Source organism: Poromitra crassiceps, assembly GCF_964638095.1.
Source record: "Poromitra crassiceps genome assembly, chromosome: 5".
Lineage (NCBI taxonomy): Eukaryota > Metazoa > Chordata > Actinopteri > Beryciformes > Melamphaidae > Poromitra > Poromitra crassiceps.
In genome coordinates, this window is record NC_139642.1 from 26,999,262 (window position 1) to 27,026,687 (window position 27,426).

Here is a 27,426-nt window from a genome sequence, read left to right on the forward strand (position 1 = left end):
TGGCTTAAAATTCAAAAACTACCTGCAGGTTTGCGTTACCTAATTATCTAATTAGGTCTATCAGGGAATATATTCCTATGGGGAATAAAATCTGATATTGTCATACGAAAGACTGGTGGCGGTGACAGTGTAATTTAGTTTTGTGTGTGTGTGTGTGTGTGTGTGTGTGTGTGTGTGTGTGTGTGTGTGTGTGTGTGTGTGTGTGTGTGTGTGCGTGTGTGTGTGCGCGTGCGTGTGTGTGTGTCATGCCGCAAACCTGGCCAAAATCACATGAAGTTGCACATGTCAAATTTATATTGAACATCAGTTCTAAAAACATATAGGGGGTTTGTGTATGTTTAGTTGATGGTATGACAATAATCTAAAAAGCACCATTCCTTTCCACCTATAAAGTTTAGCTATCATGAATATCCAAATACATTAAAACAGGTAAATCAATACATTGTGAAAATTGTAATAGTATTATGTAAGTGTATTGCAGGATGAGATGCCTATCTACAAATTTGAAGAGAATAAAACATAAAACAACAACATTCAATTTGGTGAAATACTTTTTGATGTACCGTATACTATGAGCGGAAGGATGAAGAATGAATAATACATAATACGAAATGTTTTGCCCGTGAGGCAATATACTGTAAGCCAAGTGAGTAAAGGGGGGAAATACTACTGCAAAGTGGATTTTAAGTGTTTCAATCTCATGCCAAAGCGATCCCTCCCTATCATAAAGGCGTAGCATATACTGTCGGACTTCATGGTTTGGAGCACTGTATTGTGGGGAAACATCATCCTCAGAGATGTATTACTGTAGGAGAAGCTGTGAGTTGAAAAGGAGCCTCAATCTGAGGTAAACATATTGGAGTAATAAATATTCTTAAACGGCTGCCAACAAGCTAGAGCCACTAGAGAACGTGTTTTTTCATCAATACTTGTAAGCTCTGGGGTGAGAACAACTAAGCATGGGAAACAGGATGAACAAGTGGAAGAGTGGAGAGAGAGAGAGAGAGGAGGGTGAGGGCCTGGAGAGGGTCCAGCAGTCGGCAGGGTGCAGACAGTGATGCTGAGGAGCTGGAGGTATGTGCTGGGAGAGAGAGAGAGAGAGATGGAAGTGTGGGGTTTCATGACCTAGTCAAAACAAATGTGGGCACAGGCCTTGCCAAGGCCTTGGCAGGCCCACTGTGCACGCAACGCGAGCTCAGATGCTAAGCTAAACGTCCTTGGAATAATCCATCTCCTTCGAAGCTTTCAACCCGATTCTCCACGATTGCTCAACCGTCCCCAGACACATCTCGAAGTAATAACAACAGCAATGACTTATAGTATAAATCAAACTGATCTTCCCAGCACTGACACAATCTGACGCAATCGCTCTCACTCGTTAGCAATGTGCCGGACATACCATAAGAGTTTTGTGTATCGATCAGCAAATTGGAATTGACACAAAATTGACAGGAAAAGGATAGTTACAAGACATATAAGACACCGCTGACGTCTCCAATTATTATTATTTTCTTCCAAACTGGAGTAGGTCTGCTGTCTCTCGCCCGGGGAGACAGAAGATGATGAAATGTCTCATTGGCCAGTTTGAGGTGTGTGTGTGAGAGAGAGAGAGAGAGAGAGAGAGAGAGAGAGAGAGTGAGAGAGAGAGAGAGAGAGAGAGAGCGAGAGAGAGAGAGAGAGAGAGAGAGAGGGGAGGGGGATACTGTATGTGTGAATGAGAGAGAAACAGGGAGAGGGAGAGTGTAGACAGGCGGCACTGTGGAGAAGTTTAGTTTCTCCATCCATCCATCATCTGGCCCACCTGCGCTCACATGTGCATGACCCAACCTGGCTCTGGCAGGCATGCTCAGGGTCGACCGCCACCTGCCACTGTGAGCTCAACTCTCTGATCTACTGAGATCCCAAGACAAGCTTCCCAAAACACCAAGAATTCAGCCTGAGAAAGTGTGTGTGTGTGCGTGTGTGTGTGTGTGTGTGTGTGTGTGTGTGTGTGTGTGTGTGTGTGTGTGTGTGTGTGTGTGTGTGTGTGTGTGTGTGAGATCAAGAGTATAGGCCTTGGGCAGACACCAGATTCAAAAGGAAAGTACATTTTCTCTGGTTCTGACATCACTAGACATTGTGAAAATAGAAACGCTCACGAGTGAAAAACACTGGCTTGTATAGGTCATGTCTTTTTCAGGGTGAAAGCAAGAGGACACATTAAAGGAACACTCTGCCCATTTTCAACCAGCTTTGTATCATTAGAACATCAGTAGTATATCAGAAAACTGTAAACTGTTTTGAAGTCTGTCATTTAATTTGACAGTTATTGAGTGTTAAAGTGTGGACCAGTGACATCACTGGTCCACACTAACTCAAATTAATAACTCATTAACTCAAATCAACTCTCAATAACTGTCAAACTAGATGAATGATGAATAGTTTGACAGTTATTGAGAGTTGATTTGAGTTAATGAGTTATTAATTTGAGTTAGTGTGGACCAGTGATGTCACTGGTCCACACTTTAACACTCAATAACTGTCAAATTAAATGACAGACTTCAAAACAGTTTACAGTTTTCTGATATACTACTGATGTTCTAATGATACAAAGCTGGTTGAAAATGGGCAGAGTGTTCCTTTAACAAAGTCTGGACCTGTGCCGATTTGGCATCTTTCCACAGATTGTATATTTGAGAGATGGCGGGTACGCCTTGTACAAAAAGCCCAGTGTTTTAGTCATATTTACCCACTCGGCTCAAACAAGCAGGCGTTTGTTTGAATACTATTATCACAGCGTGTCAGCTCACACATAGATCTGTCTTAGCTCACATATTATTGGACGTCTGCACCAATGTTGTTTGTTGTAATGGATTGCACTCATGGAAACTACACCATGATCTTGACAGCGAATCGCCGTTTTTCTTTGGTGCTGCTCCCAGTGTTTAGCCAATGAATTGCGGATTCCTGACAAGTCGGAGGATTTCTGCAGTGGCTGTTTTTTCCTTTCTTGGTGACCTCCAAACCACAGCAGAAAGACTGGGAGACTAATTGAAACCCCAAACTGCTTTTGGACCTCAGGAACACGGTGAACGATCAGATGCTGAATACTGAATATCAGATAGAAAGGGACAGAAACCCAATACTACACAGGAGGGGGGAACCGAGGGACCAGGAAATTGGAAAGTAACTCATGCGCTACTTTAATACATCATAGTTTCCCTCCATTTGGAATTGTAAAGAAGTGTGAACGCGAACATGGTTTTCCATTCAGAAAAGACCACTAGCTTTCACAGCTGTGCAGTGACAAGTGCACCGGAAGGTCGGTGAGGTGAGATCGACCACTGTGCGGCAGCGCAGTGAGTAATCCAGCATCACAAACAACTGGACTTATTCATTTGTGGTTGCTTGTTTGAGAATGATGTCAGTTTGGGTACGAGTGTAAATCCAAGTCTAGACGTTCTTGACAAAGAAACTCTTCTTTTCGGAGAAATTAAAATGTGACGAGGGACACATTGGACAAGCATGCAGTGTTCATTGGCCACTACCAAGAAGTGTGTTTTGGTAAAAAAGCGAAGACTGACATTGGGCTGAAACTGGCCAGACAATGTTCTTTGAGTCACTACTAGTCATGTTCTCAAACTCGGGTCCAGTACAAGTGATGGATAGGAGCCAGTGTGAACAGAAGGATCTGGTTTCAGTCTCACCGCTGAAACATCTTGCTCACTCTCCATGGGGTTAGGTAAGGTAATCCTCTGTTTAAGAACCAGAGGAATACAAGACATTAATCAAAACAGTGGTTTCGCCTTTCGGTTGCTTTTCTCCCATTCTTGCCCTTCTTCTCCACCCCGCTCGTTGTCTTGACTTTTCCTCTCTGCTTCCCCCAGTGTCGACGGTGTTGCACGCAGCAGAGCTGAGGTGTTAAAAGCAGCAAACAGAGGAAGCCAAACGTGAGGGAAAGATGGATCCACTCTCGCCTTTCCATCTCCTCCCCCCTTTTCCTCCCTACTTTGTGAAGCAGCTGGGATTGGCTGAAGGGTTTAATTTAAGAGAGCAAAGAATTCCATGGCAGGTTTCCACCGTAGCCGACGGCAGACGCGCGGAAAGCAGACCTCGAATTTGGAGCTTTGGAATGTCCATTGTAGATTTGTGGGACTTGTTACTCACTGTCTTCTTAGCTCTAAGGGCTAAGGAGGACTAAGGCCATGTTCAGACTGGGAGGCCAAATCCGATTTGTGAACTTTAATGACCTATTAATGATTCTATCCAGATTGGTTTTATGAGTCTGGACGCTCCAAGTCTGATTTGTGTCACTTGTCCCAAACCACATATGGAGGTAGTTTTTAATCTGCTTTCGACTGATGTGACTTCAGGGTGGATGCACGCGCTGATCACCCAAATCAGATTTGAGAGTGTCTTTTGCAGGGGGCGGGGACTTGAAGAGCAGAGAGCAGACATGCAAACACTGCCAGAAACATTGTATGTTGGCTCATTGTATCTGGACACACAGATCCGACTTGAACACTTGCCCAAATCAGATTTGTGGCAGTGCGGACACACTCCCAAATCAGATTTGGGAAACCTATCAAGATAATGACTTTAGCAGCAAATCGGATTTGCCTGTAATGTGAACATGGCCTAAGAGCATACTTCTGTTTACAGCAAAGGCATCGGGCTCAAAGTCAATGTACAAGAATGACAGGAGTGTGACGTTATGTGGCCACGGAGGAGTAATGAGTCTTCTTCAGTTGAACTAAAGTCATGTCTGGCTCACGGTCTAAACTGTCTGATCAGCGTGTGCTGAGGGGAAGTTGGGAGATGTATAGAGAAATCTATGGCAGTGAAAATGCTGTACTGTAATTATCTGTATGATGATGGGATGATGGGAAACTGACATGATAACTTCATCTCGAAAGGCTCTCCAAAGATCTCCAGAGAACCAGGACTTTTCTGTGATTGACAGGTGGGATCTCTTCTTCGGCTGTGGTCCCGCATAAATCTTCACTTTGAAAGCGAAGTCCATCGTTATGTCCTTCACTGTCATGACAGGCAGATTGTTATCAGCATCAAATTATCGCATTGTGGCAGGTCCAAGTCGGTGGACACATTGCCTTCTCATGAGGTAATGCAGGACGATGCGAGCTGCCGCAGTGATTCCAGATCGCGTGAGACAAGTGGACATACTGAAGTTCCCCCTCGCCTCCCCTCTCCTGTGACCTCCCCTGCTCCTTGTCACTTCCAGGGTCTCTGTGCTGTCAGTCACGGGCACCCAGCTATGAGAAGCAGAACCAGTCACACGCTGGACTAATTAAGCATTCACAAAGTCACACCAATACACACAAACTCTCTCGCTCGCTGGCTGGTGTGAGCCGGCCAACTTTGGCGGCAAGCCTTTTATTGTTTTCCCTTTCCTTTTCCATGGAGTCATTGACACTATCAACGAGAGGTCCCAAAGCCCTCAGCCCTCTCCGTTGCCAGATTACCCCAAGTGCGCAATTATCAGAGCTCCTACAGACAGGCAGGGGGAAGGCTCAGAGCTCCTACAGACAGGCAGGGGGAAGGCTCAGAGCTCCTACAGACAGGCAGGGGGAAGGCTCCGAGATTCTCTCTTTCTGTATCTGCTTTTGGGACAGAGTCCAGGCCAGTCCATTACTGGAGCGGAACGGGTATGTCGGTCTGATTGCTCACAGTTGGTCTGGGTGGTCGGGATATATAATGCAATCATACAAAAATAAAAAATAAAATAAAAGAGAAGCCGTTCTCTTTCGTTCTGTGGTTGGCACTTGTACTGACGAAGAAGCTTCAATGACCTTGGGGGGAGCATCCCAGGAAAAGACACACTTGGTCATCATCGCGACACACACACACACACACGTTGTGACGCACGCACTCCGTGGGGGTGAGCAGCCCTTACGAATGGCTCCAAATTAAGTTAACTGTAAAATGAGCCATTGCACGCACTGCCACCATGCCAAACCAGGCTGCCCTGCCCAGTGACGTCTCCGGTTATCTGTCTTCACCAGCCTCAGTGCTTGGGAGTCCTCCATGGCACTTCTCCAACAACCCATGCCTTATTACACACACTTCTGTGCAAAGAACCTTCCTGCTGTCCCCAGTGGTCATTCATACACCACACATTACAACATATCCACTGAGCTTGTCATGACGCCCATGTTTATGCTACGACTCATAATGGAGGAGGACACGCCATGCTATCAGTTTCCAAGCTGACCACACACTTTTCACTCCTCCTTTTTCCTGTCAGATGTCAGATGAGAGGCTCTGCTATTCTTTTTATACACTTCTGAAGGAATGCCACGGTTGCTCTGCCAACACGGAGCCCTGCGATGTCTGTAGAGTATACCCCGACCCACAGCTCACACAGGTAAACAAGTAGGCATGCACAGGTACGCATGCACGGGCGTACACACGCGTACACACACACACACACACACACACACACACACACACACACACACACACACACACTGCAAGCATTAAAATGTGAAAGTACATACAGTAACTGCTAGGCAATACAAAATCCTCATGGTCTATATACACACGCTTACCACAAACAATTCCTCATTTCTGACCAACATTTGTGATGTCTTGAGAAGATCAGTGGATCATGCATAGGCTGAGAAAAACAGTCCAAAAAGTAGCCCATGGCCATGGTATGTAAAGTTGGCCAAGTGTGTTTCCTCTCCCAGATGGTTCACATATGCATCTCACTGCCATTCCACTGAATACTTTTCCTGACAAGTCAGGGTTGAGAAGAGAGACCAGCATTCGACAGGTCGGCTCGCCTCCGAACACGCGCATCGACACATCGGGGTTAGGTCCATCGAGTCAGCCTCAAAAGCATTTTCCGAGTTCCTCTGTCATTACGCAAGCGGCGCAGCCATCTGAGGCATCTCACGATGGCGAACACATGGGATGCTCCAGTGAAGTGGGAGAGATGACCTGTGTCAGTGCTTTGGCTGTGGAAATGCTGTTTAACAACAGCAGATCATCAACTCCTATGCCCTTGTTAATTCATCCAGTCTGGTATGGAGTTATAGCCTGGTTCACTTTTCAGATCTTGCCGTGCGATTCGTGGCGTCGCTCTTCAGATTCAGATTCAGATTCATTTATTTAGAGAATGGGACTTTACACATTAATGAACAGTACAGCCGTACAGTAAATATGCCAGGTTATAGCCCAAGGGCTAGTTTCCACCTGTAGTCCCATGGCAGGTTGATGTAATCATGAAAGCGAAAGAAAAATTAATAGTACAAAAAAGATTAAAAGTACAACGGCTTGTTCTTGTTCTCACTCGGAGAAACAATTGAGCCAATCAGTTGAGCCAATAGATTTGTTGACCCCCTTCGCCTTTGCAAAACCAATATTTTTGTCACAACATTATTGGTGAAGTTAGTAATACCCTGGCTAACCATGGAAGTGGTGGCTAACTGGCTGCCCTGCATCAGTGTCCACCTCTACCAACAACTGCAACAAGGTCGAGTCGCTCCAGGGTTGATCTGTCTTCACGGATGCTTAAGGAAATTAGAGAGAGAGAGATTTCTCCATGGCTATGTAAACATCACTTAGGCCCCGCTGCCAGATGGACCAGGAGAGTGCTCCATGCTCCAGACCTACTGGCAAACGGAGCAGGGGAGAGAGTGAGGGAGCATGCCAGGGGATGGCTCATGCACTCACCCGGCGAACATCAAAAAAAAAAAAAGATATATATAGTGGTGGGAGAACATGGCCACCAGAAGACCGCTCAAACACGACACTGAACAGGACGCCGCAGCACCGGGGACTGTGGTTGACAGAGTAGTAAAAACATTGGCGGGGAAAATAACAGTTACAAAGCATATCGTATGGCTTCGGTGATGAGTTTGACCTGTAATCCTTCAAGTGATTTAATGAGATTCTTGAAGAAACTGATAATACTTTCTGGTGACACTAACTGATGATGAGAAATGATAAAATAACATACAGACACAAGCGTGTGTGTGTGTGTATGGTGGGGATGGGTTGGGTTGGGGGGGGGGGGGGGGTCCGAGGTGTCTTTGGGTTCCAGAGATTCACAGCTTGGCACCATGCCAGGCAGAGGACAGATTAAGGAGAGGAGACGATATAGTTGGGTGAGAAGAGGGGAAAATGCCATCTTTCACATACGTCTCTCGTGTCTGAATGAGCAGGCCACGATCTATGGTGTGTATGTGCGTGTGTGTGTGTGTGTGCGTGCGTGTGTGTGCGTGTGCGTGTGTGCGTGCGTGTGCGTGCGTGCATCTGCGTGCGTGATGTGTGTGTGTGTGTGTGTGTGGGTGTGTATGTGCGTGTGTGTGTGTGTGCGTGATGGCGGTGACGGGGGATATGTCTCTAAACCAGTGCCAGGAGAATACACATAAATAAAGCACTTGTAATAAAATACATATGAAGATCATAAACATATTTGCATACAGTCACTCGTACAGGACGCTCAGGCACATTCACATGCTTCGCTGTGTCTGATGGCTCGGAGGACAGGTCTGAGCTCCAGTAATGAGAAGCATATGTGTTCCAGCAGACAAAGCCTCCTCCTAGCTCATCTTCTCTTGGCTAACCGCTCTCATCTTCACCTCAATCTATCAGTCTCTCTCTCTCTCTCTCTCTGCGCAAGATCTCCAAGTGTGTGTGCTTCACGAGTGAGTGTGTATGTTTTATGCCTGTGTGTGCATGTGTGTCGGTGTATTTGTGTGTGCTGCATATAGTTGACATATAGTACATTATATATATATACATATATATATATATATATATATATATATATATATATATATGTATGTATGCCAGAGTTATCGTTGCTTTCCATCCTACTCACTTCACCTTCTGTCGTCTCTACCCCCCCTTCTCCTCTCCCTGTTCTGAAGCCTGCAAGTGCACTCAGCACATCTTCAAACAGAGACCCTGAAATATAACAGAAGATAAACCACCCTCAGACATATCGGTGGGCTGTGCTTTCTAAATCCCAGGAAGATGCACGCGGTCCTTACGTCCAACATGATCGCATTGTTGTAATCGAAACAATGTGGTCATGAATACTCAAAGGTGTTGAAATAGCAAGCGTTTTCTTGGTCAGCGTAGATGAGCAACGCTCCCAGCAACAGCCACAGAGTCGGACATAGGGTCAAACAGTGATTCAACTGTTGGCAAAAGCCTGTGAGAACTCCTTGGATACTGTTGCCTGCTAAAACGGTCATCCTGTGGGCCACTGCCTTGTACAGTAGAAAATAAACTCAACTATGTATTATGGTTATTTATGACCTAGTGGGCCACTATAGGGACTGTAGCTCTTTCATATATCAACTGTATGCTATCTATAACCTGTGGCGGGAGATGCTCTAAGAAATTGCGCCCAATGTCTTATTTCTCATGTAATTCCTCATAGGCCTTAGAGTGATGTAGTGTTATGTGACACTGCTGCAGTCAGTCAATATTCAGACAGGCAGAAAGGCAAAGCAGACAGCCTGTTTCTCTTTGTAACATTGTCAATTTGTGCTGCCCTCAGAGAGATAACTGGTAAGCCAAGTGTGGACACACGGCTATCCCCCCCGGACGCAGCCTTCCCCAACCGAAAACAGACGTCCTGGTACAAAAGTCGCCACTGGACGCCAGCAACGGCTACAACAGTAACCTCTGTGTTTCGTGTTCAGCGCCTCCACGCTAACTGCTAGTGACAAGAGGCTAGTCTGAAACAGCCTTTTTGAGCTTTGGCAATCGCACTGCGTCTGTGGATTGAATCCACCTTTGCCTGAAGGAACACAGGGAAGAAGGAGAGCGAGTCCAACAGCTGCTCACAAACCAGGAATTAGCCCGTTCTCCAGCTTCCAGTGTCTTGTCGAAGCTGGACGCTGACAAAATTCACAATTAGTGTAACATTTACAAGGTCTTGCATGAGCTACGCTGCAACTCACTGCAGTCACGCCACTCACAGCGCCAGCTGCTGTTCTCCATTACAGGCCAGGCAAGGTGTATATCTGTGGAACGCAATGACATTACCTCCGCGCCCAGAGAGGGAATAATATGTTGTGTGCGTGTGTGTGTGTGTGTTGTGCAGGTGTTTGCACGTGTTTTTAGCAACAGGATTTGCCTATACATATCGAAGCTCGACCATTCCCTATTATGCATGTAACATATAATTTAATTTGGCAGGTTTTCTATGCCACAAGCCAAACACTGACTAACTGATATATTCAACCTGCCATTGTGTGAAACCTACAGTACCTTTATACAAATAGAGTAATGGAAACTCCATGCTTATATGTAGAAAATCTCCCAAAATCCAAATCTGAATTGTTCCAGGCAGCTGATGTCATGAAAATCTCGGAGAAGTCACCTTTGATGGAAATCTATCATCAGCGAAAGACTGAAACCAATTACAGCCATGAAGGGGGAACAAGTTTCAACCGCGTTGTGACTACTGGTCTCTCCTTCCATTTCAGAAGGCTGTGAAAGCTTAGCCAAGCCTAAACTGTTGATCCAGCGAGGCGTTAAGACGTTTTCCTCTCTTCCATACTGAGGTGGTGGTGTTAGAATGCACTTATTTATCCAGTGACAGGACCCACATTGCCCTGATTGCAGAAGGACAAGGAGCTGCTTGTAACAGCGTTTGCTTCCTTTCTTCCCCCTCACTAATCTAATTTGTGCCACGGTGGCCTGGTGAGAGAGAGGGGATCATTCAAGTCCATACAAAAGCCAGGGCATTGCTGTCCAAGAACTGCTCTGCTGATCGCAGCCAAAGTCAACTTCCATCTAATACTGGATATTAGGTCATTTTCACTAAATGGCTCTCTTGCGACTTGTTAGACAAGGCGGGGAGACCACTCAAGACGGGGACCCTTCTGTAACCCGCTCCATCTATGAGACGATTACTTGGTCCCTTATCTTCTTCAACACATAGAGGTAGGCCCAGATCGTATCAGCAATGCTTATGGAAGAGAAATGATGGCTAAATATTGCTAATGCACCAAATACAGTGCAGACTGAAATACAGCAAAGAAAAATATTGACCGTACGGTATCGGAGAGAACGGGCTGCGGTGAATTTCAACAAGGAGGTTTCCATATATTGTAAGGGCCTAACATTACAATAACATTAATCAGTGCTCTGGCACCATTGTCTGGCACGGGCTGATGGAAGTTTGCACTCTGCCAATCATCACTCCCCCAATACAGCAGAGGTGTAGGAGTGGTGGAATCTCTGCGTGGTCCCACCCAGTCAGGACGTCCCACACAGCTGCCAAGCCAGTGTAAACTGACCGGGGACAAAAATACAGGGGCGATAAGGAGATGTCGGTGACAACCAATCAAAAGAGATTGTTGTTCCCGAGCCGTTGCCCTCTGTTTGTACAGGTCTCAGCCTTCTGTTGGTATGTGAACTTAATGCATTCAATAGTCATTAACATACTGTATCTACCATAACAACACGTTTAATTTCCTTCCTTCCTTCCAAAGCACTTCAATATTATTTGCTGAAAGAATGCAGAGGAATGTCCCATGTTGTGATTAAAAAGATATGTTTTGCTTCTATTAGAGTATCACTTTGCGGCTATTACTGTAAGTTTACTGAGATCTTTACATTATTCAATAAACCTGGTCAAATAAAAAGAAAAACAACAATATTATGGAAGCATTTGTTAACCCTTGTCATAAGAAAAGTTTTAGATACTATTTTGTAGGGCTGTGGCGATTCACTTATCTCCCGATTCGATACTATCACGATTCTTGGGTGCCGATTCGATTTATATTGCGATTCTTAAGTATTGCGATTCTACGATTATTGCGATTCGATATTACGATTTATTGCGATTTTTGTTTATTTTTTTCTTTTCTTTTTTCAGTTTGTTTGCTTTTTTACACTAGATTAGAACATGGGAAAAGTTGAATCATACACTAGAGACTGTATATTATATATCATGAGTAGGGCTGGGCGATATAGTTAAAAACAGGGGCGGACTGGGATCATAATTCAGGCCGGGCATTAGATACCAAGCAGGCCAGGCCGATATGGGCCAACGCGCGTGAAATTTGGGCCGTTTGAAGCCAGATTTGGGCCGTTTGAAGTCCAATTTTACAATGAGATGCACCCACTTTAACCCTGAAGTGTAATTATTACTTCAGACTAACTAATAAAGTAATAAAACCACTAGTAAACCAGTAGGCGGCGCCTGGCCTGCTGTTCAGTGAGTGACCTGACTGCAAGCACCCAAAAAAAAAAATTTTTTTTTTTTTTTTTTTTTTTTTTTGCGATTATCGATTCTGGAATAAAAGATCGATCCAAAAAATCGTGACATTAAAAATCGCGATACTTAGGTGAATCGATTTTTTCCCCCACCCCTACTATTTTGTAATACCTACATTTATAAATCCTCCCAACTCCATTACTGTACAGCAGTTTCCTTAAACACAAATTCAAAAATGTTCCAACTTACCTGGTTTGGGGCCTTTTCTACCTGCTCCTGTTGAGTGAAAACAGACAAACAAATGACTAACTTATGTGAGGCTACGCCTTCTTTGTCTTGCAATAGCAAAACACTTTTCATGCCAAATCTGATAAGATACAGATGACTTGCAGACATTGTGATGGGAGCATGTTGACTTTTTAACACACATGCCTCGATAGGAATTCCTAAAGAATCAATGACCAAAATGGCTGTCCTCAGGATCTGCAGTGTCCATCACTAATTTCCCCATCATTAATTTACGTTTGGAAAACGTACTGTTTATATGTTACAGACACACAAGTTTCAAACACTGCAAAATAGATAATAGATCATTTTTCATTCTAATCTCAAAGCTGTACTTTTCAAAGCATTATTGCCTGTTTTCAGTTATTAATATTGAGATCTGGGGAAAAAGGGCTGAATACCGGTAAGGACAGCAGAGCCACAGGGCAGCTAATGCTAGTGGTTAAAATGAAAAATAGTGTGAAAAAAGTGTCTCTCAGGTTTTTTATTTTCATACCTGCTCCCAGTCCTCCAGCGCCTAAGGCTCCAGTCCCAACACCTCCTGGTAGAAAACCACCTGGGCCCACACCACGCCCGCCTCCATAACCTCCTGATGTCAGGGTCATACAGAGATATATCATCTTTATTAACAATATCACAATATTCACCTGTTTCAAAGGACATAGAAAGTGCAATCAAAGAACACTGGCATATTGTTGAGACAAATCCCGCCCCGTTTCTCTAAACCCCCTCGAGTGGTCTATAAAAGACTCCTTAACCTGCAGGACATGCTGACCTTTCTCCTCCATCACCTTCTCATTTCCTTAGCTCCATCCCCTCAGGCAACTAACTACCTGCCAACAATGCCACTTCACACAAAACATGAATTCTGTCTACTGCCCTCACGCAGGGAGGAAATATAGCATCAGAAGTGTTATCTCTTGTTCCACTGCCAATGTCATATACGGTACATGGCATGCTCAAATGCCCATGTGGACTGGCATATACAGTATTGGCAAGACCACCCAACCTCTAAAAAGTCGGATTGCTAAACACCATAGCACCATAAGAAATAATGTAACATGTAGCCCTGTGGCTGTCCATTTTTCAACAGCAGGACACACGATTTCCACACTCACATATCTGGTGATCGAAGCCTTAAATGAACCACACAGAGGGGGAGACACTGACTCCATGCTCCTTAAATGTGAACTGTTCTGATATATACACTGGGCACTTTGGCCAGTGTATGTATTACAGGTGATATGTTACAGGCATGATTTTACTCACAGGTTTGAAACACTGCAAAATAGACACATCATTTGTCATTCTATTCCCCAAAGTTGTACTTTTCAAGAGCATTATTGCCTATTTTCAGTTATTAATATACTGAGATCTGGGGGGAAAGGTCTGAACACCAGTAAGGACAGCAGAGCCACAGGGCAGCTAATGCTGATGGTTGATTGGTAAAATGAAAAATTAGCATACAGACACACATCATCTTTATTAACATTGTCATTCATTTCAGATCATCTTTATCATCATTTAAAACCACTAGTGGAGCCATGGGAGTTATGCTGCATTCGTTTATGGTAGGAGCTGGCAAGTGGCAAGTGAGAAACGCGTCATTTCCGACCTACGTGCGTTCGAGCTTCAGGCTTCATCTCGCAAAACCATGGATGCTAATAGCCGTTAGCTGTCTAAGCTAACAGCTAATAACAACATTAATGTTTAGTTGTATGAATTTAACCAACTATTGTATTGGTATGCTGATTGGTCTGAAAGATAAAATTATTGAAAAGAAAAGAAAAATGTGTCAAAAATGTGTTTTAAATTCTTACAATCGTGGGCGCCATGCTGAAATGACGTCAAATGATGCGGTGGGAGCTACTGGGGGTTGAGAAATCATCCCCAAGTTTGCGGGTAGGAACTCCGAGTTATAGTGGCGTTTTATTTGATTTTTGCTAGTAGCAACTGGCAACTTGCCACATCCCACTTATAAACGAATGCGGCATAAGACCCCCCTGGGAGTTAGACCCCCCTGGTCTGGAACACAGTGGTCTCGAAAGCCTCTGTGACACACTCAAATTCATCACAAATCGCTGATATCACATCTGATATATTGTGATGTCACCAGTGATCACTCGAGCACTCAATGATGATGTCATCATCAGTGAGTGATGTCACCAGTGATGATGTCACCAGATGATGTCATCACAGCTCGAGTGACATTATGTATTTAGGGCAATCATTAGGTAATTTGGGTAATTAATCATCCCTAATTACCAAATTAAAAAATCTGGTTCCATTACAGTACAGGTAGGTCACCTGCAGGGGTGCACTTTCATGAAAGATTCAGGCCGATCGCACATAAAATGGCCTAGCTGTGGCCAAACACAATTGTGCTCACAGACAGACACTTTGCATTCTTATTATTATAGGATTATTGTTATGATCACAATCATGATTATTGACCACTGAGCTTTTAAATGTGTGAGGGAAATGTGTAACAGACCTCACACCTCCACACCTCACACCTCATAAGCCCTTCCAATAAACTGGGCTTTATAACAGGGGTTGGCACTGCACACAATGTTTATTGCTGCCGCAATATCGTTAGGATTTAACTATTATTAGCTTGTGGTGGTGCGGCAACATGGAAATGTCATCATTTTATCATAAGTCCGCCAAACTTCAAACAGCTTTTTCAATAGTGTCATCGCAGCGGCATTACCAGTTACCACTTCCGGGAAGCGCCTCTTGAGCGCTGCTGCGCCCGGGGGGATCCAGGGTCAAACTTGTTCAAAGGACATTATTGCCAGGTCCACCACCGTGTAAAAAGGGCCGGGAGTGTGCACAGACACCGACCGCCCCGGGCCTGCATGTTGTGCTTGGTGTATTGTAGCTCCAGTGGAGTTACGCGCGCAGTGCCAAGTGTGTCTGCTATGAACGTGTGATATGACAAAGGCCAGACAGAACATCCGTCATTCAGTGGCTCTGCTTTAAAGTCAGTCAAGGCTGTTCAGACAAGATAATCTGGTCCTATAGGAGCAACAGCACTTTCACACTTTAATCATAGGACATTTTGATTGACCGTGACGTCACCTTAGTCCACCCACAAATCCCCTTTTCCCATTCCAAACTGTTGTCGAATATTAGGGATGCACGATATATCGGCAATCATATCGGTATCGGCCAGTATCGGCCGATTTTTTAACATATCGGTCATATCGGTATCGGTCAGATGTTGCAATGTTAATATCGGTTATCATTATCAGCCAAATTCTTCACATTGATATGAAATAATGCAGTAAATCTATGATTTATGGGCTTTTCCAAAGGCTTTGCAAATAAAGAAATGCATAACTTTTTCAAATTCAGTGTTAACATGTGTTTTTCAGTATGTACAAAATGTGATGATCATAAAAATGTGGTTTTATACAGATCATATCGACATCGGTAAATATCGGTTATCGGCCATAACAGCAATGTTAATATCGGTTATCGGCATCGGCCAAAATTTTCATATCGGTGCATCCCTATCGAATATGATAGCAGATTGTTCCAATTTAAATGCTTTTCAGCTCCAATGACTTGCTAACAAATGGTAATGATTTCCCATATCCAAACCGCTAAAGTATTGTGCGTGTGCTTTTTGGATGGACTGTAAAGACTCCCAAGTTCATGATAACCCAGATAGCCAAGTGTAGGCTTCTTAAAAACCTGAACTACCTCTTTAAATTAGGGGGGGGGGGGTCATAAATCAAATGTCTGTTCTGCTCACCTGCAGCTTTATTGGGTTTATAGCCAGCAGGGACTCCTCCAGCAGCCCCTTGTAAAACAACAATCATACAGAGCATAAGAGTTATGCTACATATCGTGATGTCATCTTTTTTGTCTCAGCAGTTCCTCATGACACCGGCTGCCATTCCTCTTCCTTGCTGTAGGGGGCACCAGGCGTTGTGGCATCGTGTGCCGTTTGCTGACGACTGATTGTTTGTATCTATGCATGTTCATCGATTAGGCCTACATTTCTTGATTTAATGAATGGTTTGTAAAGGATGGCGGCCCCTCCTCCTCAGTTACGTTGTTAGTTGTTGTTGAGGAAATGGAATGTGGACAGAGAGACGAGGCAGCATGATTGCACAACTCAACTTGAGCCAAAAATCAAAATCACCCAGTTGCTGCTGGTACACGGAGCTTTATGCACATTAGTCGACTGATCCAGCAGCAAGGTTGCATTTCAGTCCTGCTTATGAATTTGCTTTGTTGGAGACGGTTCGGCAATGATGGGTCACAGCACCATATGAGGCAAATCAAAAGAGGAGTTTAGGTTCTGGGTTTTTGTGGGAGACAGATGAGTTATATGTAACTGAGATGTTTTGGACCATTTGAAGCTCAAGCCCCACTGTCTGAACAGATGTCCGTTTCAACCATCCAGACAGCTGTGAAATGCTTTGCATATCCTGTTTGACGACAGAGCTTTGTAGAGTAAAGTAAAGACCAATATTATTCTATTATTGCATTACATTTCCTTCTTTGTTCTGTCAACAGCAGTATTAATCTTATTGTTAGTTTGATTTAATAATAACTCTGGAAAAGACAAAACAGACGTTGTTTTGTTGTGGCTGTGTTCTGAATGTCTAACATTTCTGACAATCGCATCTGTAATTTAGCAGTCACCTGACTTAAGGCTGGACGATATTGGAAAAAACTGACATTGCAACATATTTTGTTTCTGCAATACTGTATGTAATGCGATATGAAAAAATATAGGAATTTTTGAATTGAGGTAGGCTACAGTCGGTCTGTGTGGGAACGCCCACAAAATGTTATAAGGCTGGCGCGCGGGTGGGGTAGAAACCCCCCACATATCTCAATGGGCTGACTCACCAAAGAACGGTGCTGTGGCTCTACACTACAGGATTCTAGAGCACGTACATAGACATCTGTTCAGATGTGCGTTTACTGCGGTGGTGGAATCCCTGATTGTGGCTGCCTGGGCTGAGCTAGCAGCTAAATGCTAATTATGCTGAATGGGGAGAACGGGGGATTTACCCCACCCTGACCACGCCCCCAGCCAGCTACCCCAGCGTCTATGATGAGACACAGACTGTCTCTATAGAGACTTTCCCTTACATGTAGTGCGTAACATTTTTTACGTTCTCCATTTGTATCAAGCAGCAAAAAAGTTGTAGCATGATGTGTTTGAGTTTAATTGGTTTGCGATGTGACTATTGCGCGTGTGCACATTGCGATGACGATGCTGAAACGATGTATTGTGCAGCCTAATATGACCGCAGCAGTGAGGTTTGAACTGAGGTAAGATAACCAAGAGAAAGTATCTGTGACTTAGATTGGTTCAAAGTAGAGGATTTCATACAAACCGATAAAAACACACTCATAGAATTCATTCACAATAGTGCGTCCTTGGCACTGACTGTGATGGAATTGTGTAAGGAAAGGCCCTTCGTGTAATGTACCATTTTCTGTCTTAGATTTGGTTAAAGCTTTAACCATCATCTCTGCAATTTATAAACTTGATTTGTGTGGGTAGGCTACTGACTCTTTCCTAGTGTATCGCCAGCCAGACTTTGCGCACACATGGCAATGAGTCTGGCAGAGAGGCTTTGAACCAAATTTCTACACATCTGCAATTTAGCAGTGATCTGACTGCAGCAGTGAGGTTTGAACTGAGGTAAGACAGCCAAGAGAAAGTATTCTGTGACTTAGAATTGATTCAAAGTAGATTTAGGAAAAAGAGAGGATTTAATATAAACCGGTAAAAACACACTTACAGAATTAATTCACAATAGTCATAATTTGATATCGAAGTATGCATATGAATTCACTCACAATTTTAGATTTGACCTAAACACTCTGCTCTTTTATTTTTTTATCCATTTATGTAAAGCACGTTGAATTAAATAATAATAATAATACGTCAGATTTATATAGCGCTTTTCCTAGTGCTCAAAGATGCTTAATTGCCTCTGTGTATGAAATGTGCTATACAAATAAACTTGCCTTGCCTTGAATTATTTTTGCTTATTTAAACAGTATCCAGACAGACATTGCAGGCTGTATTACCTGGAAAGAATCCAGTTCCTTGTCCGCCACCTCCTAGTCCCACGCCTCCTGGTCCCACGCCTCCTGGTCCCACACCTCCTGGTCCGACTCCAGCACCAGCTGGTACATACACACCTGGAACACACAGCAGAAATCATATTGAGATTGTTCTCTAGCATCAAACACTTGGGCCACTGGCAGAAAATGTGGCCAACACTCGATCACTGATTTCTTTAATCACAAAGCCCCTCGTAATAGCATTTCTCAACAATGACCCCATTCATTAGACAAACATTCCCCAACACATTCATCATCTTCATGTGACCCAGACAGCACCTGAAATCTGTCCTTGGCATGCACCTCAGCCCAGGGTCATAGCAGTGATGGAGCGCACATTAAAACATGAATACAACAGCTCCGGCACGATCCAAAGCAAAAAATAAAAAAAATAAAAACCTTTATGGGCTTGATTAAGAGAAAACTCCAAATTGTTTTCATTCTGATGAGGTATTGCAGTTGGAAACCTTCTTTCAGCGAGCCGAAGCACTGTGGAATTCCCCCCCGCCATCCCCCACCCACGCCCCACCCCACCCGCCTCCTTCCCCGATTTTTGGATCCGACCCAGAATAAGTCCAGAGATGGTCGTTCTGGATCCCAGACACGGTGGCCTCATGTGTGCAAGGAACAACAGCAGAAACAAAAGAAACAGAGGATGAGAAAAGAGGGGAAAAAATCCATTTGTCCTGGGACCACGAAACGCTAAATCCAACGGGGACCAGTGAGCTAAGGCCAAAATTACAAAGTTGTATTTTATTTATTTTTGTATTTTTTAAGAAGAAGAAAAAACCTGGTTTGTATCACTAAAAACACAACACGATGGAGAGATCGGGGACTGCAGGACCCACAATGATTACGCTTAATGACTCTTACATGTGTTGGGAGACCAATTAATTTAAAGCACATGTCAAAGGCGCTCATGTGTTTATTAGCGAGTGCTGTGTGAACGTGGCTCTCTGCTGTTTCGTCCACCGACTTGGCCATTAGGGGGAGAACATTACAAGGTATTACTGTCTGCTCTAGTTTGCTCTTACACATGAAAAATGTCTTTAACACTGATTTGAGCTCATGGGAAAAGCAAAACTCCCCCAAATCTATGAAGTGTATTAAGTGCGTGTGCCTGCATATTGCTCTATTGCATTGGGGAAAGCTTTGATGCCACTAACAAGCGGTGACATGTAAAATGGGTTAGTGCCACCACACTAACATCAATATTCTGCCTCTTGCACAGCTGGAGTTAAGCAAATGAGCAGCCTGGGCCAATCACAGGCAGCAAAGCAGTCTGGTGTGAAGTTCACAAACATACTGTAAGCATCAAGTGCTGGATGGGAAGTGGTGATATTGTAGTATGTATATGGGAGAACCATGATGGACAAAAAAGGGGGCGGGATGCTGGGGTTCGGGGGGGGGGGGGTGGTGTTTGTGCACGCTAGAGCCAAACTGGCTCATGAAGAAATGGAACAAGGAACGCTAATAAGTTCAATCATGTCTTCATTTAGTGTGGAAAGTTAACATAAACTGTGAAAGTCTAGAAAGGAAAAGTGTTGATGAGCGGAGCAGCTTGAGTTGAGGTTAGCGAGGACAGCTCTGTCATATTTACTTAGATCCACTATAAAAATGCACACCAAATCTGATCAGAACAAGGCAAAACATATTAGGTCTTAGCCAGTCTGTTTTTGTTTAAGGGGAAAACTCTTTCCTCAACCAACAAGGCCTGGGCCAACAGCGATTAACAGAATAGGGTCATGCGCTATGGAGGAGAGAGTCTCTCTCTTTGTGGTTTGAGTGTAAAGCACAGTGTTTGGAAGTGTACATGAGGGGCTGTGCTTTATAGCTTATGTTAAAGAGCATGGCAGCTGCATCTTTGTTCAATAAATGACCTCATGTAGCCAAGGACAGATGAATGCATTTCTAACGAGTCCTAACTGAGATGGTCAGGGAGCAGGGGATGATGGGAGAGCTGATCAGGTTTCTGAAGTTTGGCCTTGTGATAATGAGTTCTGAGTGAAGAGAACTTTCAATCATGCAAGGCACACACACAAAAAAGCCCTGAACTGATTAAATGACCAAAGAGTAATGTCCACAATTCTGTATTTCATTAGCAAAAACATAATCTCACTATAAAGGCAGGACCGTCCGTCCGCGTGTGAATGTGCCTCTTCTCTGTGCCAAGTTCTCTGATCTCGAGAACCGTTCGTCCAATCAACTTTGAACTCTGCTGGGGGACGCGACGGAGTGAAATGTCGAATTTTGTGCGACTCGACCAATCAGAACACGGGTTTTTGCCACAGTCAAAACCGGCGCAACTGAGTAGCCTCAACTGAGCTCAGAACATTCCGGATCTTCTGTCATAGGCATTGTGACATCATCAGTGATGTCACAGATGCATCACTGATGCAGAGGCTATAATAGGACCGGTAGTTTGTGTAACTGTAGCCTGGTTAAAACCATCCGGATCTGTGAACTCACGTTCTGTTTGGTTTCGTGGATCTGTCTGATCTCCGCGCTGTGCACAGTCATGTCAGTGGGTGGAAGTAGCCGGTCCTTCATCCAATCAGCGTCAGATCCAGTCAATCCAAATCCACATGAAGAACGGCGAAAACGTCTTTTCTGCCGAGAAACTCCGCTGTTGCATACTCCTGTTCTTGTTTAATTGCTGTTATTGAGTCTATTTCTGCAATAATTGCACTTATGGCTGTTTCAACTCGACGAACCTTGACGTTACTGCTCGAGCCGGAGAGCCACGGAGGCAGCCATTACCGTTTTGCCAGCGGCGGTCCTGATTGGCCGGTTACGATGTCAACTATGAGGCCACCCCGGGGCACGGGGCAGAAACCAGACGGAATGAAACACAAATGTGAGTTCACGTGACCAGAAGGTTTACCAGGCGTGTAACTGCTCTCAGTGAGTGAAAGTCCAACACAGTGAGTAAACGGGCACTGCACTAGTTCATTCAATGCAAATGTGAATGTGTGTGTGTTTGTGCATGTGAGTGTGTGTGTGTGTTTGTGCATGTGTGTGTGTTTGTGCGTGTGTGTGTGTGTGTGTGTGTGTGTGTGTGTGTGTGTGTGTGTGCCCATTAGCCCTGAAGTGGTTGCATGGCAGAGCTCTCAGGTGCGGGCCGGGCACCACACTACCAGGGTGAGTGATTGTTCTGCAGTCTAGCGCCTTCAATTTCACAATCAAAAGGAGGATTTCCTGTCTGGGCAGTGCGAGCGAGGCAGAGGGGAGTGAGTGTGTGTCTGCTCCACTTTCCCTCTGGTCAGGATCCCACCACTCCACTGTACCACAGCCACAGGGCAACACAGAGTGCACTGGGTTTACACAGCCCCGCCAAATAAGGCGCATACTGACCTCTGCCAAGTGACCCGACCTGGCTTATAAATTCGAAGATTTCTTTCTGATTGTCCCTAATTATCGTCATCATCATCATCATCATCATCATGCGCGCGTTTCTCGTGAACTCTTGGGAATGTGCTGGAATGTGTGTGAGGGGCAAGATTGGCTTGCAGAGAGCACAAGTGATCAGCCGAGGCAGAGTTTACTTCACGGTTGACTGCAGTCAAGAGTTTGCTCTCCGAGTGTTTCACGATATGATTAATGCCGGTGAATTTACAGCCTGGGAAAGAAGATCTGAACCTTTATTACTCTGCAGTAACTCTTAGTATTAGTCATTTGATGCTGCTGAAACAATGGCTGATGGATACAGGTAGAAAAGGTCAAGCACATCCTTAAATGCACAGGCCCAACAAAACACAGGATGACAAGTTGGAGTTCTTTAAAGCAACATTGTGTAACCTTTTCGTGATTAAATACAGCCTTATTTTCAATCGAAGTAATATGTCGCAATGTGAGAGGGATTTACGAACTGTTAAGATAGCCCATGTGACGAAGGGATGATGAGGAAGAGTCGATGAATTATTGCAGATTACACACTAACATAATAAGCCATCTTGCTATCATTAAATAAAGTGGCTATGGGGAGTTGTGGTCTGAGGAAGAGTTATTTTCACTTTAGCCGGTTAGATTGATATCCATGGTTACAGTTATACACTTTCCAATACTCTGCTGTGCCTACAGTACTCCTGTGGCCAGAGATGGAGAGAGAGATCGGTCCAGTTGCTCTTGAATGGGGTCTGACCACAGGACTTAAAAGTGCCTGGAGCATCATGCTGCTTAAGTTGTCAGTGTATCAACAGAATGTAAACAAGGCAGACTGGTATTTGTAATTAGCCTATTTCACATGCAGCCAAATCAGCCATTTTGTGTCAAAAAGGTAGGAAGTAAAGCAGGTGCAAGCAAGACATTGATTAGAGCCCCGGACGTTCAGGTTTCCAGTTGGCTGCTTGTTAGGTTGAAGCCTGAACGTCTGGGGCTCTAATCAATGTCTTGCTTGCACCTGCTTTACTTCCTACCTTTTTGACACAAAATGGCTGATTTGGCTGCCTATGTGAAATAGGCGTATGGGATCTAAGAGTGCCTTGAAACGTCTCTTAGTCAATCACATTGCAAGATTAGGACTGGGTTTTTAAATACACAATTATGGTTATATTTCTGAGATTCGTGATGGGTTGAATTACAGTAATACCATTGAACTTCCTTGCGGTCTGAATCGTGTTTTTTCTTTGGAAGATGACAACTTCCTCTGTCCAGATTTTCATGGGCTGGAGTACAGACTGTCTCTGGAGCATTGGAAGACTGTGGAAGAGATAGACTGGCTGGAGAGACTAGGTTTTAGGTGGAGGGAACAGTATTGCGTAGTAAGAGCAAGAGAGCAAGTTTGTGGTGGAGGAAAATTGAAAAATTGAGAGCTGCACCCCTGACTCACAATGCAACATGTTTGACAGCTGCATTGCATTATGAACTATTAAGGCTACTATTGGTGGAGAGATTGGTGTATCTTCCTCTTTTACATCTCTCTCTATAATTGATGAACATTGGTGTAAAATGGTGAGTCTGCAAAGAAGCTCTTCCTCTTTAATTCTGAGGGACTGACACCAAAACTAGGTGTTTTACCATTGATGCTTTTGATAGTTGAACATTTATTAAGCTACATTGTTGACGCACTGGAAATATCTTGACATGACATCACATTGTATCTTTGGTCAATTATCGACGGGGAAAGAAAATACAGTACTTAATACAAAATGGACCCAGCGATGCGAGGTACATCACTAACAGCTGTTCTTTTCTTCTTTTTACCAATGTTTAAGTGCCTTAGGTTGGATTTTTCCTTTAATCATCCAATTACATGACAGCTTTCCTCCATATAGGAGTACTGCTTCTTTTATTCGTAGCACCATAAAATGCAGTCTTTGGCTCAGCTGTAAGAACTACATAAAAAGAAATCGTACCCAATGTGGGACCGTCTTTTGGTTTCTCCCTTTCCACTGTTTTAAATTATGATAAGATCACGTAGTCCACCAGACACTAACTACAGGTGGAAGAGGCGTATCCAACCTCCAGGATGTTTAGTTTTGTACTGTAGTATGTTTTGAGTGTTAGCCTGGAAAATAGGAAGTGACATATTTATCAACTCTTCAGCCAGCAAGAGAATTAATTTCATACTGAGCATCAACACTACAGATAGAACCCCCCAAATAAAATAAAAATAAAATAAGATGAAACAAAAATCAAATAAAATAAAATGTACAAATAATACAATAAGAATACAGATAATCCAAATAAGAATTTTTATACTGGCTCATAAGGCCCAATTTTATGGATGAAAAGATTTATTGAGGCCAGAAATAATGCCTTTTAATGACTGAATAGCAAATAAATTGTTTTGGTCTTGACTCTAACCAAAGCCAATGACGGATTTCCCCCTTTCTACCTCCCACGTTAATGGCACACATTTTACAATTGCTGTTTGCGGCTTGAAAGAGTGTCGTTGCAATTACAACAAGCTGGTGAGTAATATGACATTTTCACGACCCGGGCGGCGTGGGTGTTTAATAATTGGTCTGTTTTACTGAATGATTAAATGCCATGAGACGAGAGGCGATGGAACAATTTGCATGGTAGTCCTGCAAGACAAACTACAGACGACTCGCAACACGCAACTCCACAACGGGTAATTACTGTATTCCCCACCCTTCATTAAAGAGTTAGAGAGCCATTACCATTTATGATTACAGTACGCAGCGCTGCACTCTTCATACTTTGCGGTAAAGTCCTGAGAAAACCGAGCTGTCACACTTTCAACCACCTGCCGTTTACAGAATTCAGCACCAATGACTCCATCACTGTTAATAAAACCAAAAATGTGTTGGCTAACTAACAACCGTGTGGTGTGGTTGAACCACTGTCGATTACTGCTTTGCGTCAGACCTGAGAGGAGAGGAGGTTCTGTTCTATGGAAAGCTCTCATGCTAACAGTGCAGTGAAGCAAACCCTGTGGTTCCTGGAACCCTCGCGTTCTCCTGTTATCAAACAAGCGACAGCCAATCTTCTATCTGTCCCCCCCTCTCACACTGTATACTTTCCAGAGCGTGTTGCAAGGACATGAGGAAAGCACAAGGCGTATCTAAGGCAGTAAAAAGTGAAGTGAGTAAATCCATCTGATGGTAAATCTCATTAGCTGTCCTCTTCCCCCTGCCTGTCTCTCTACCCTTCCACCACCTGTCCTTCCCCAGAGCCAAGCCAAGGCCCGAGGCCGCCTCAGCCCACGCCTCTCCATCAGTGACACATCTGTGGAGCAGAGCGTTCTCCTGAGGTATGCACAGGCAAATAAACACACAACACACAGACGAGCCTATTTTCAAGTAAGGGGAGACCTGATCCTAATCTCGTCGTCGTTCCATTGTCGGGCCCCGGGTGTCTTGGCTGAGGCCGTCCCATTGGGAGCTGATAGTGGATCACTATAGGATTAGGAAAGACATGCGTTTGAAACTGTTTTTTAACAGCTGTGGATTCCTGCTCTATAAGCATTTCAGAGTTTGTATTGAGCATGACGAGGAAATAAGTTACGGTCTACAGTTGCATATTCTGACTCCATTTCAGAAATTTGCTTATTTAGTCGCATCATTCAGTAGGACAGAGACAGACTCAGTTGAATGGATGAAGCAACCTCCCCAGAAACATCTAATAATTGCAATCTGAAAATTATTAGCTATTTATACTGTATATTTTCCACTTTATAGTTTGCGTTGCTCTTTTGGTGCTGCCCTATAAAGATGGTTATCCAGACATGAAACTTCTGATCAAATACAATACAACACAACAATACAAATAATCTGCTGTATTTTATTCTGTAAAATGGGATGAGCTGATTTAATGATAATATTACAGCTATCCAAGGCAAAGTTTCAGATAAGACGTTTACTTACATTTTAGCGGCTTGAATCATCCCCAATTGTGAAATATTTAGTAATGGATATCAATAACATGCACTAACATGCATTTTCTGTGATCAGATTGCAATCGGATAGTGCTTGACCACATTAGCCTGATTTAATTTACACCTGATTGCAATCTGATCACCCAAAACAGGTGTCCTCTCAATCCGCATACAGTTGCTGTATGCGGAATGAGAGGACACAATGCATTTACACTTGTGTTCAATGTGGTCACAATGCATTCCTGACCACCTCCGGAGGTGGTTTGGCCGATCAGATCGCTATCCGTCTTCAATGTGTCTTGAGGGTGTTTACACCTGTACTTTCAAGTGGTCAAACACTATCCGATTGCAATCTGATCACAGAAAATGCATGTTAGTGCCAGGTACTGTATAAATGGCCTCTATGTGTCCTGGTTGCTGCGCTAGTGCCTCCTCTGGTCGGTCGGGGCGCCTGTTCGGGGGGAGGGGAACTGGGGGGAATAACGTGATCCTCCCATGCATGCGCTACTACGTCCTGCCGGTGAAACTCCTCGCTGTCAGGTGAAAAGAAGCGGCTGGTGACTGCACATGTGTCAGAGGAAGCATGTGCTAGTCTACAACTGATCTCTCCCCAGATCGAAAGAGGGGGTGGAGCCACGGACAGCAGGGGGAACTGACCAAGTACAATTGGGGAGAAAAATGAGAGGAACAAAATGAAGATAGAACTGATCAGCCCACTAGGAACGGGACATGAGCCAAGAAGAATTCATATGCAGTGTAGTACTTATGGTGCTTCATTGGTTCAGACCTGATTGATGCCAAATGCCTAATAAGCAATGTTGTGTGGGTATTGAAACTAATACAACACAGCGTATAACATTTTCATTCCAGTTTCATTAAATTATAATATCAGAATTTCCATCTTATCGCCAGCTTTTCTAAAGTTCAGTTTAGTTATGGCTATAGCTGTGCTTTTGCAGTGATAAAAATATATATATAGTCTACAACATCTCTGTTTTTGTGCTCTTGCACAGTCTTTTTGTCACGAAAGAGTAACGGCACGAGTGTTTTTCATATGCTCCTCTTAATCATTCCAACTAAAGCGGAACACCTGACGGAGGGGGGGGAATAAAAAGTGTCATTAGCCTGTCCCAAACAACAGGAAAAGATGCAGCTCCTTTACAATGCTTTATGACTGCAATAAAACTAAACCTGACAAGCCTCTTGAAATATCTCACAGATGGAACATTTTCATAAGGGCCACAGCTTGAGATCTATTTTTCTAATTAAATACATCTCCTCGGGGTCGTACATATTACTCCCGAGTAGACGAGGGAGAGCTTGGATCGTAGGCAGTGGTGGTGGGTCAAGGGATGCAACAAGCTGAACACATTCCTGACAGGAGCCATTGATTCTCTGGAGAGACTGCTCCTAACAGCTCACAGCCTGGTGAGGGACTGCTCGCTCGCAGAGTGGCTGGGATGAATCATCTGGGTTAATGTGCCTCTTTGTTGAACACTTGGCA

The 27,426-nt window shown here is 44.0% G+C and overlaps 1 protein-coding gene across 1 annotated transcript in view; it reads right to left on the reverse strand.

Annotated features, from left to right (window-relative positions):
- Positions 1–27,426, reverse strand: part of elna (elastin a) — a gene marked incomplete at its 5' end in the record, with an annotated part of 89,912 nt that overhangs the window by 57,714 nt on the left and 4,772 nt on the right. The window contains 3 exons of the mRNA XM_083636597.1: positions 12,440–12,466; positions 12,972–13,064; positions 18,545–18,658. Coding sequence (XP_083492723.1) covers positions 12,440–12,466; positions 12,972–13,064; positions 18,545–18,658 — 234 coding nt within the window. The remainder of the gene's footprint in view (positions 1–12,439; positions 12,467–12,971; positions 13,065–18,544; positions 18,659–27,426) is intronic.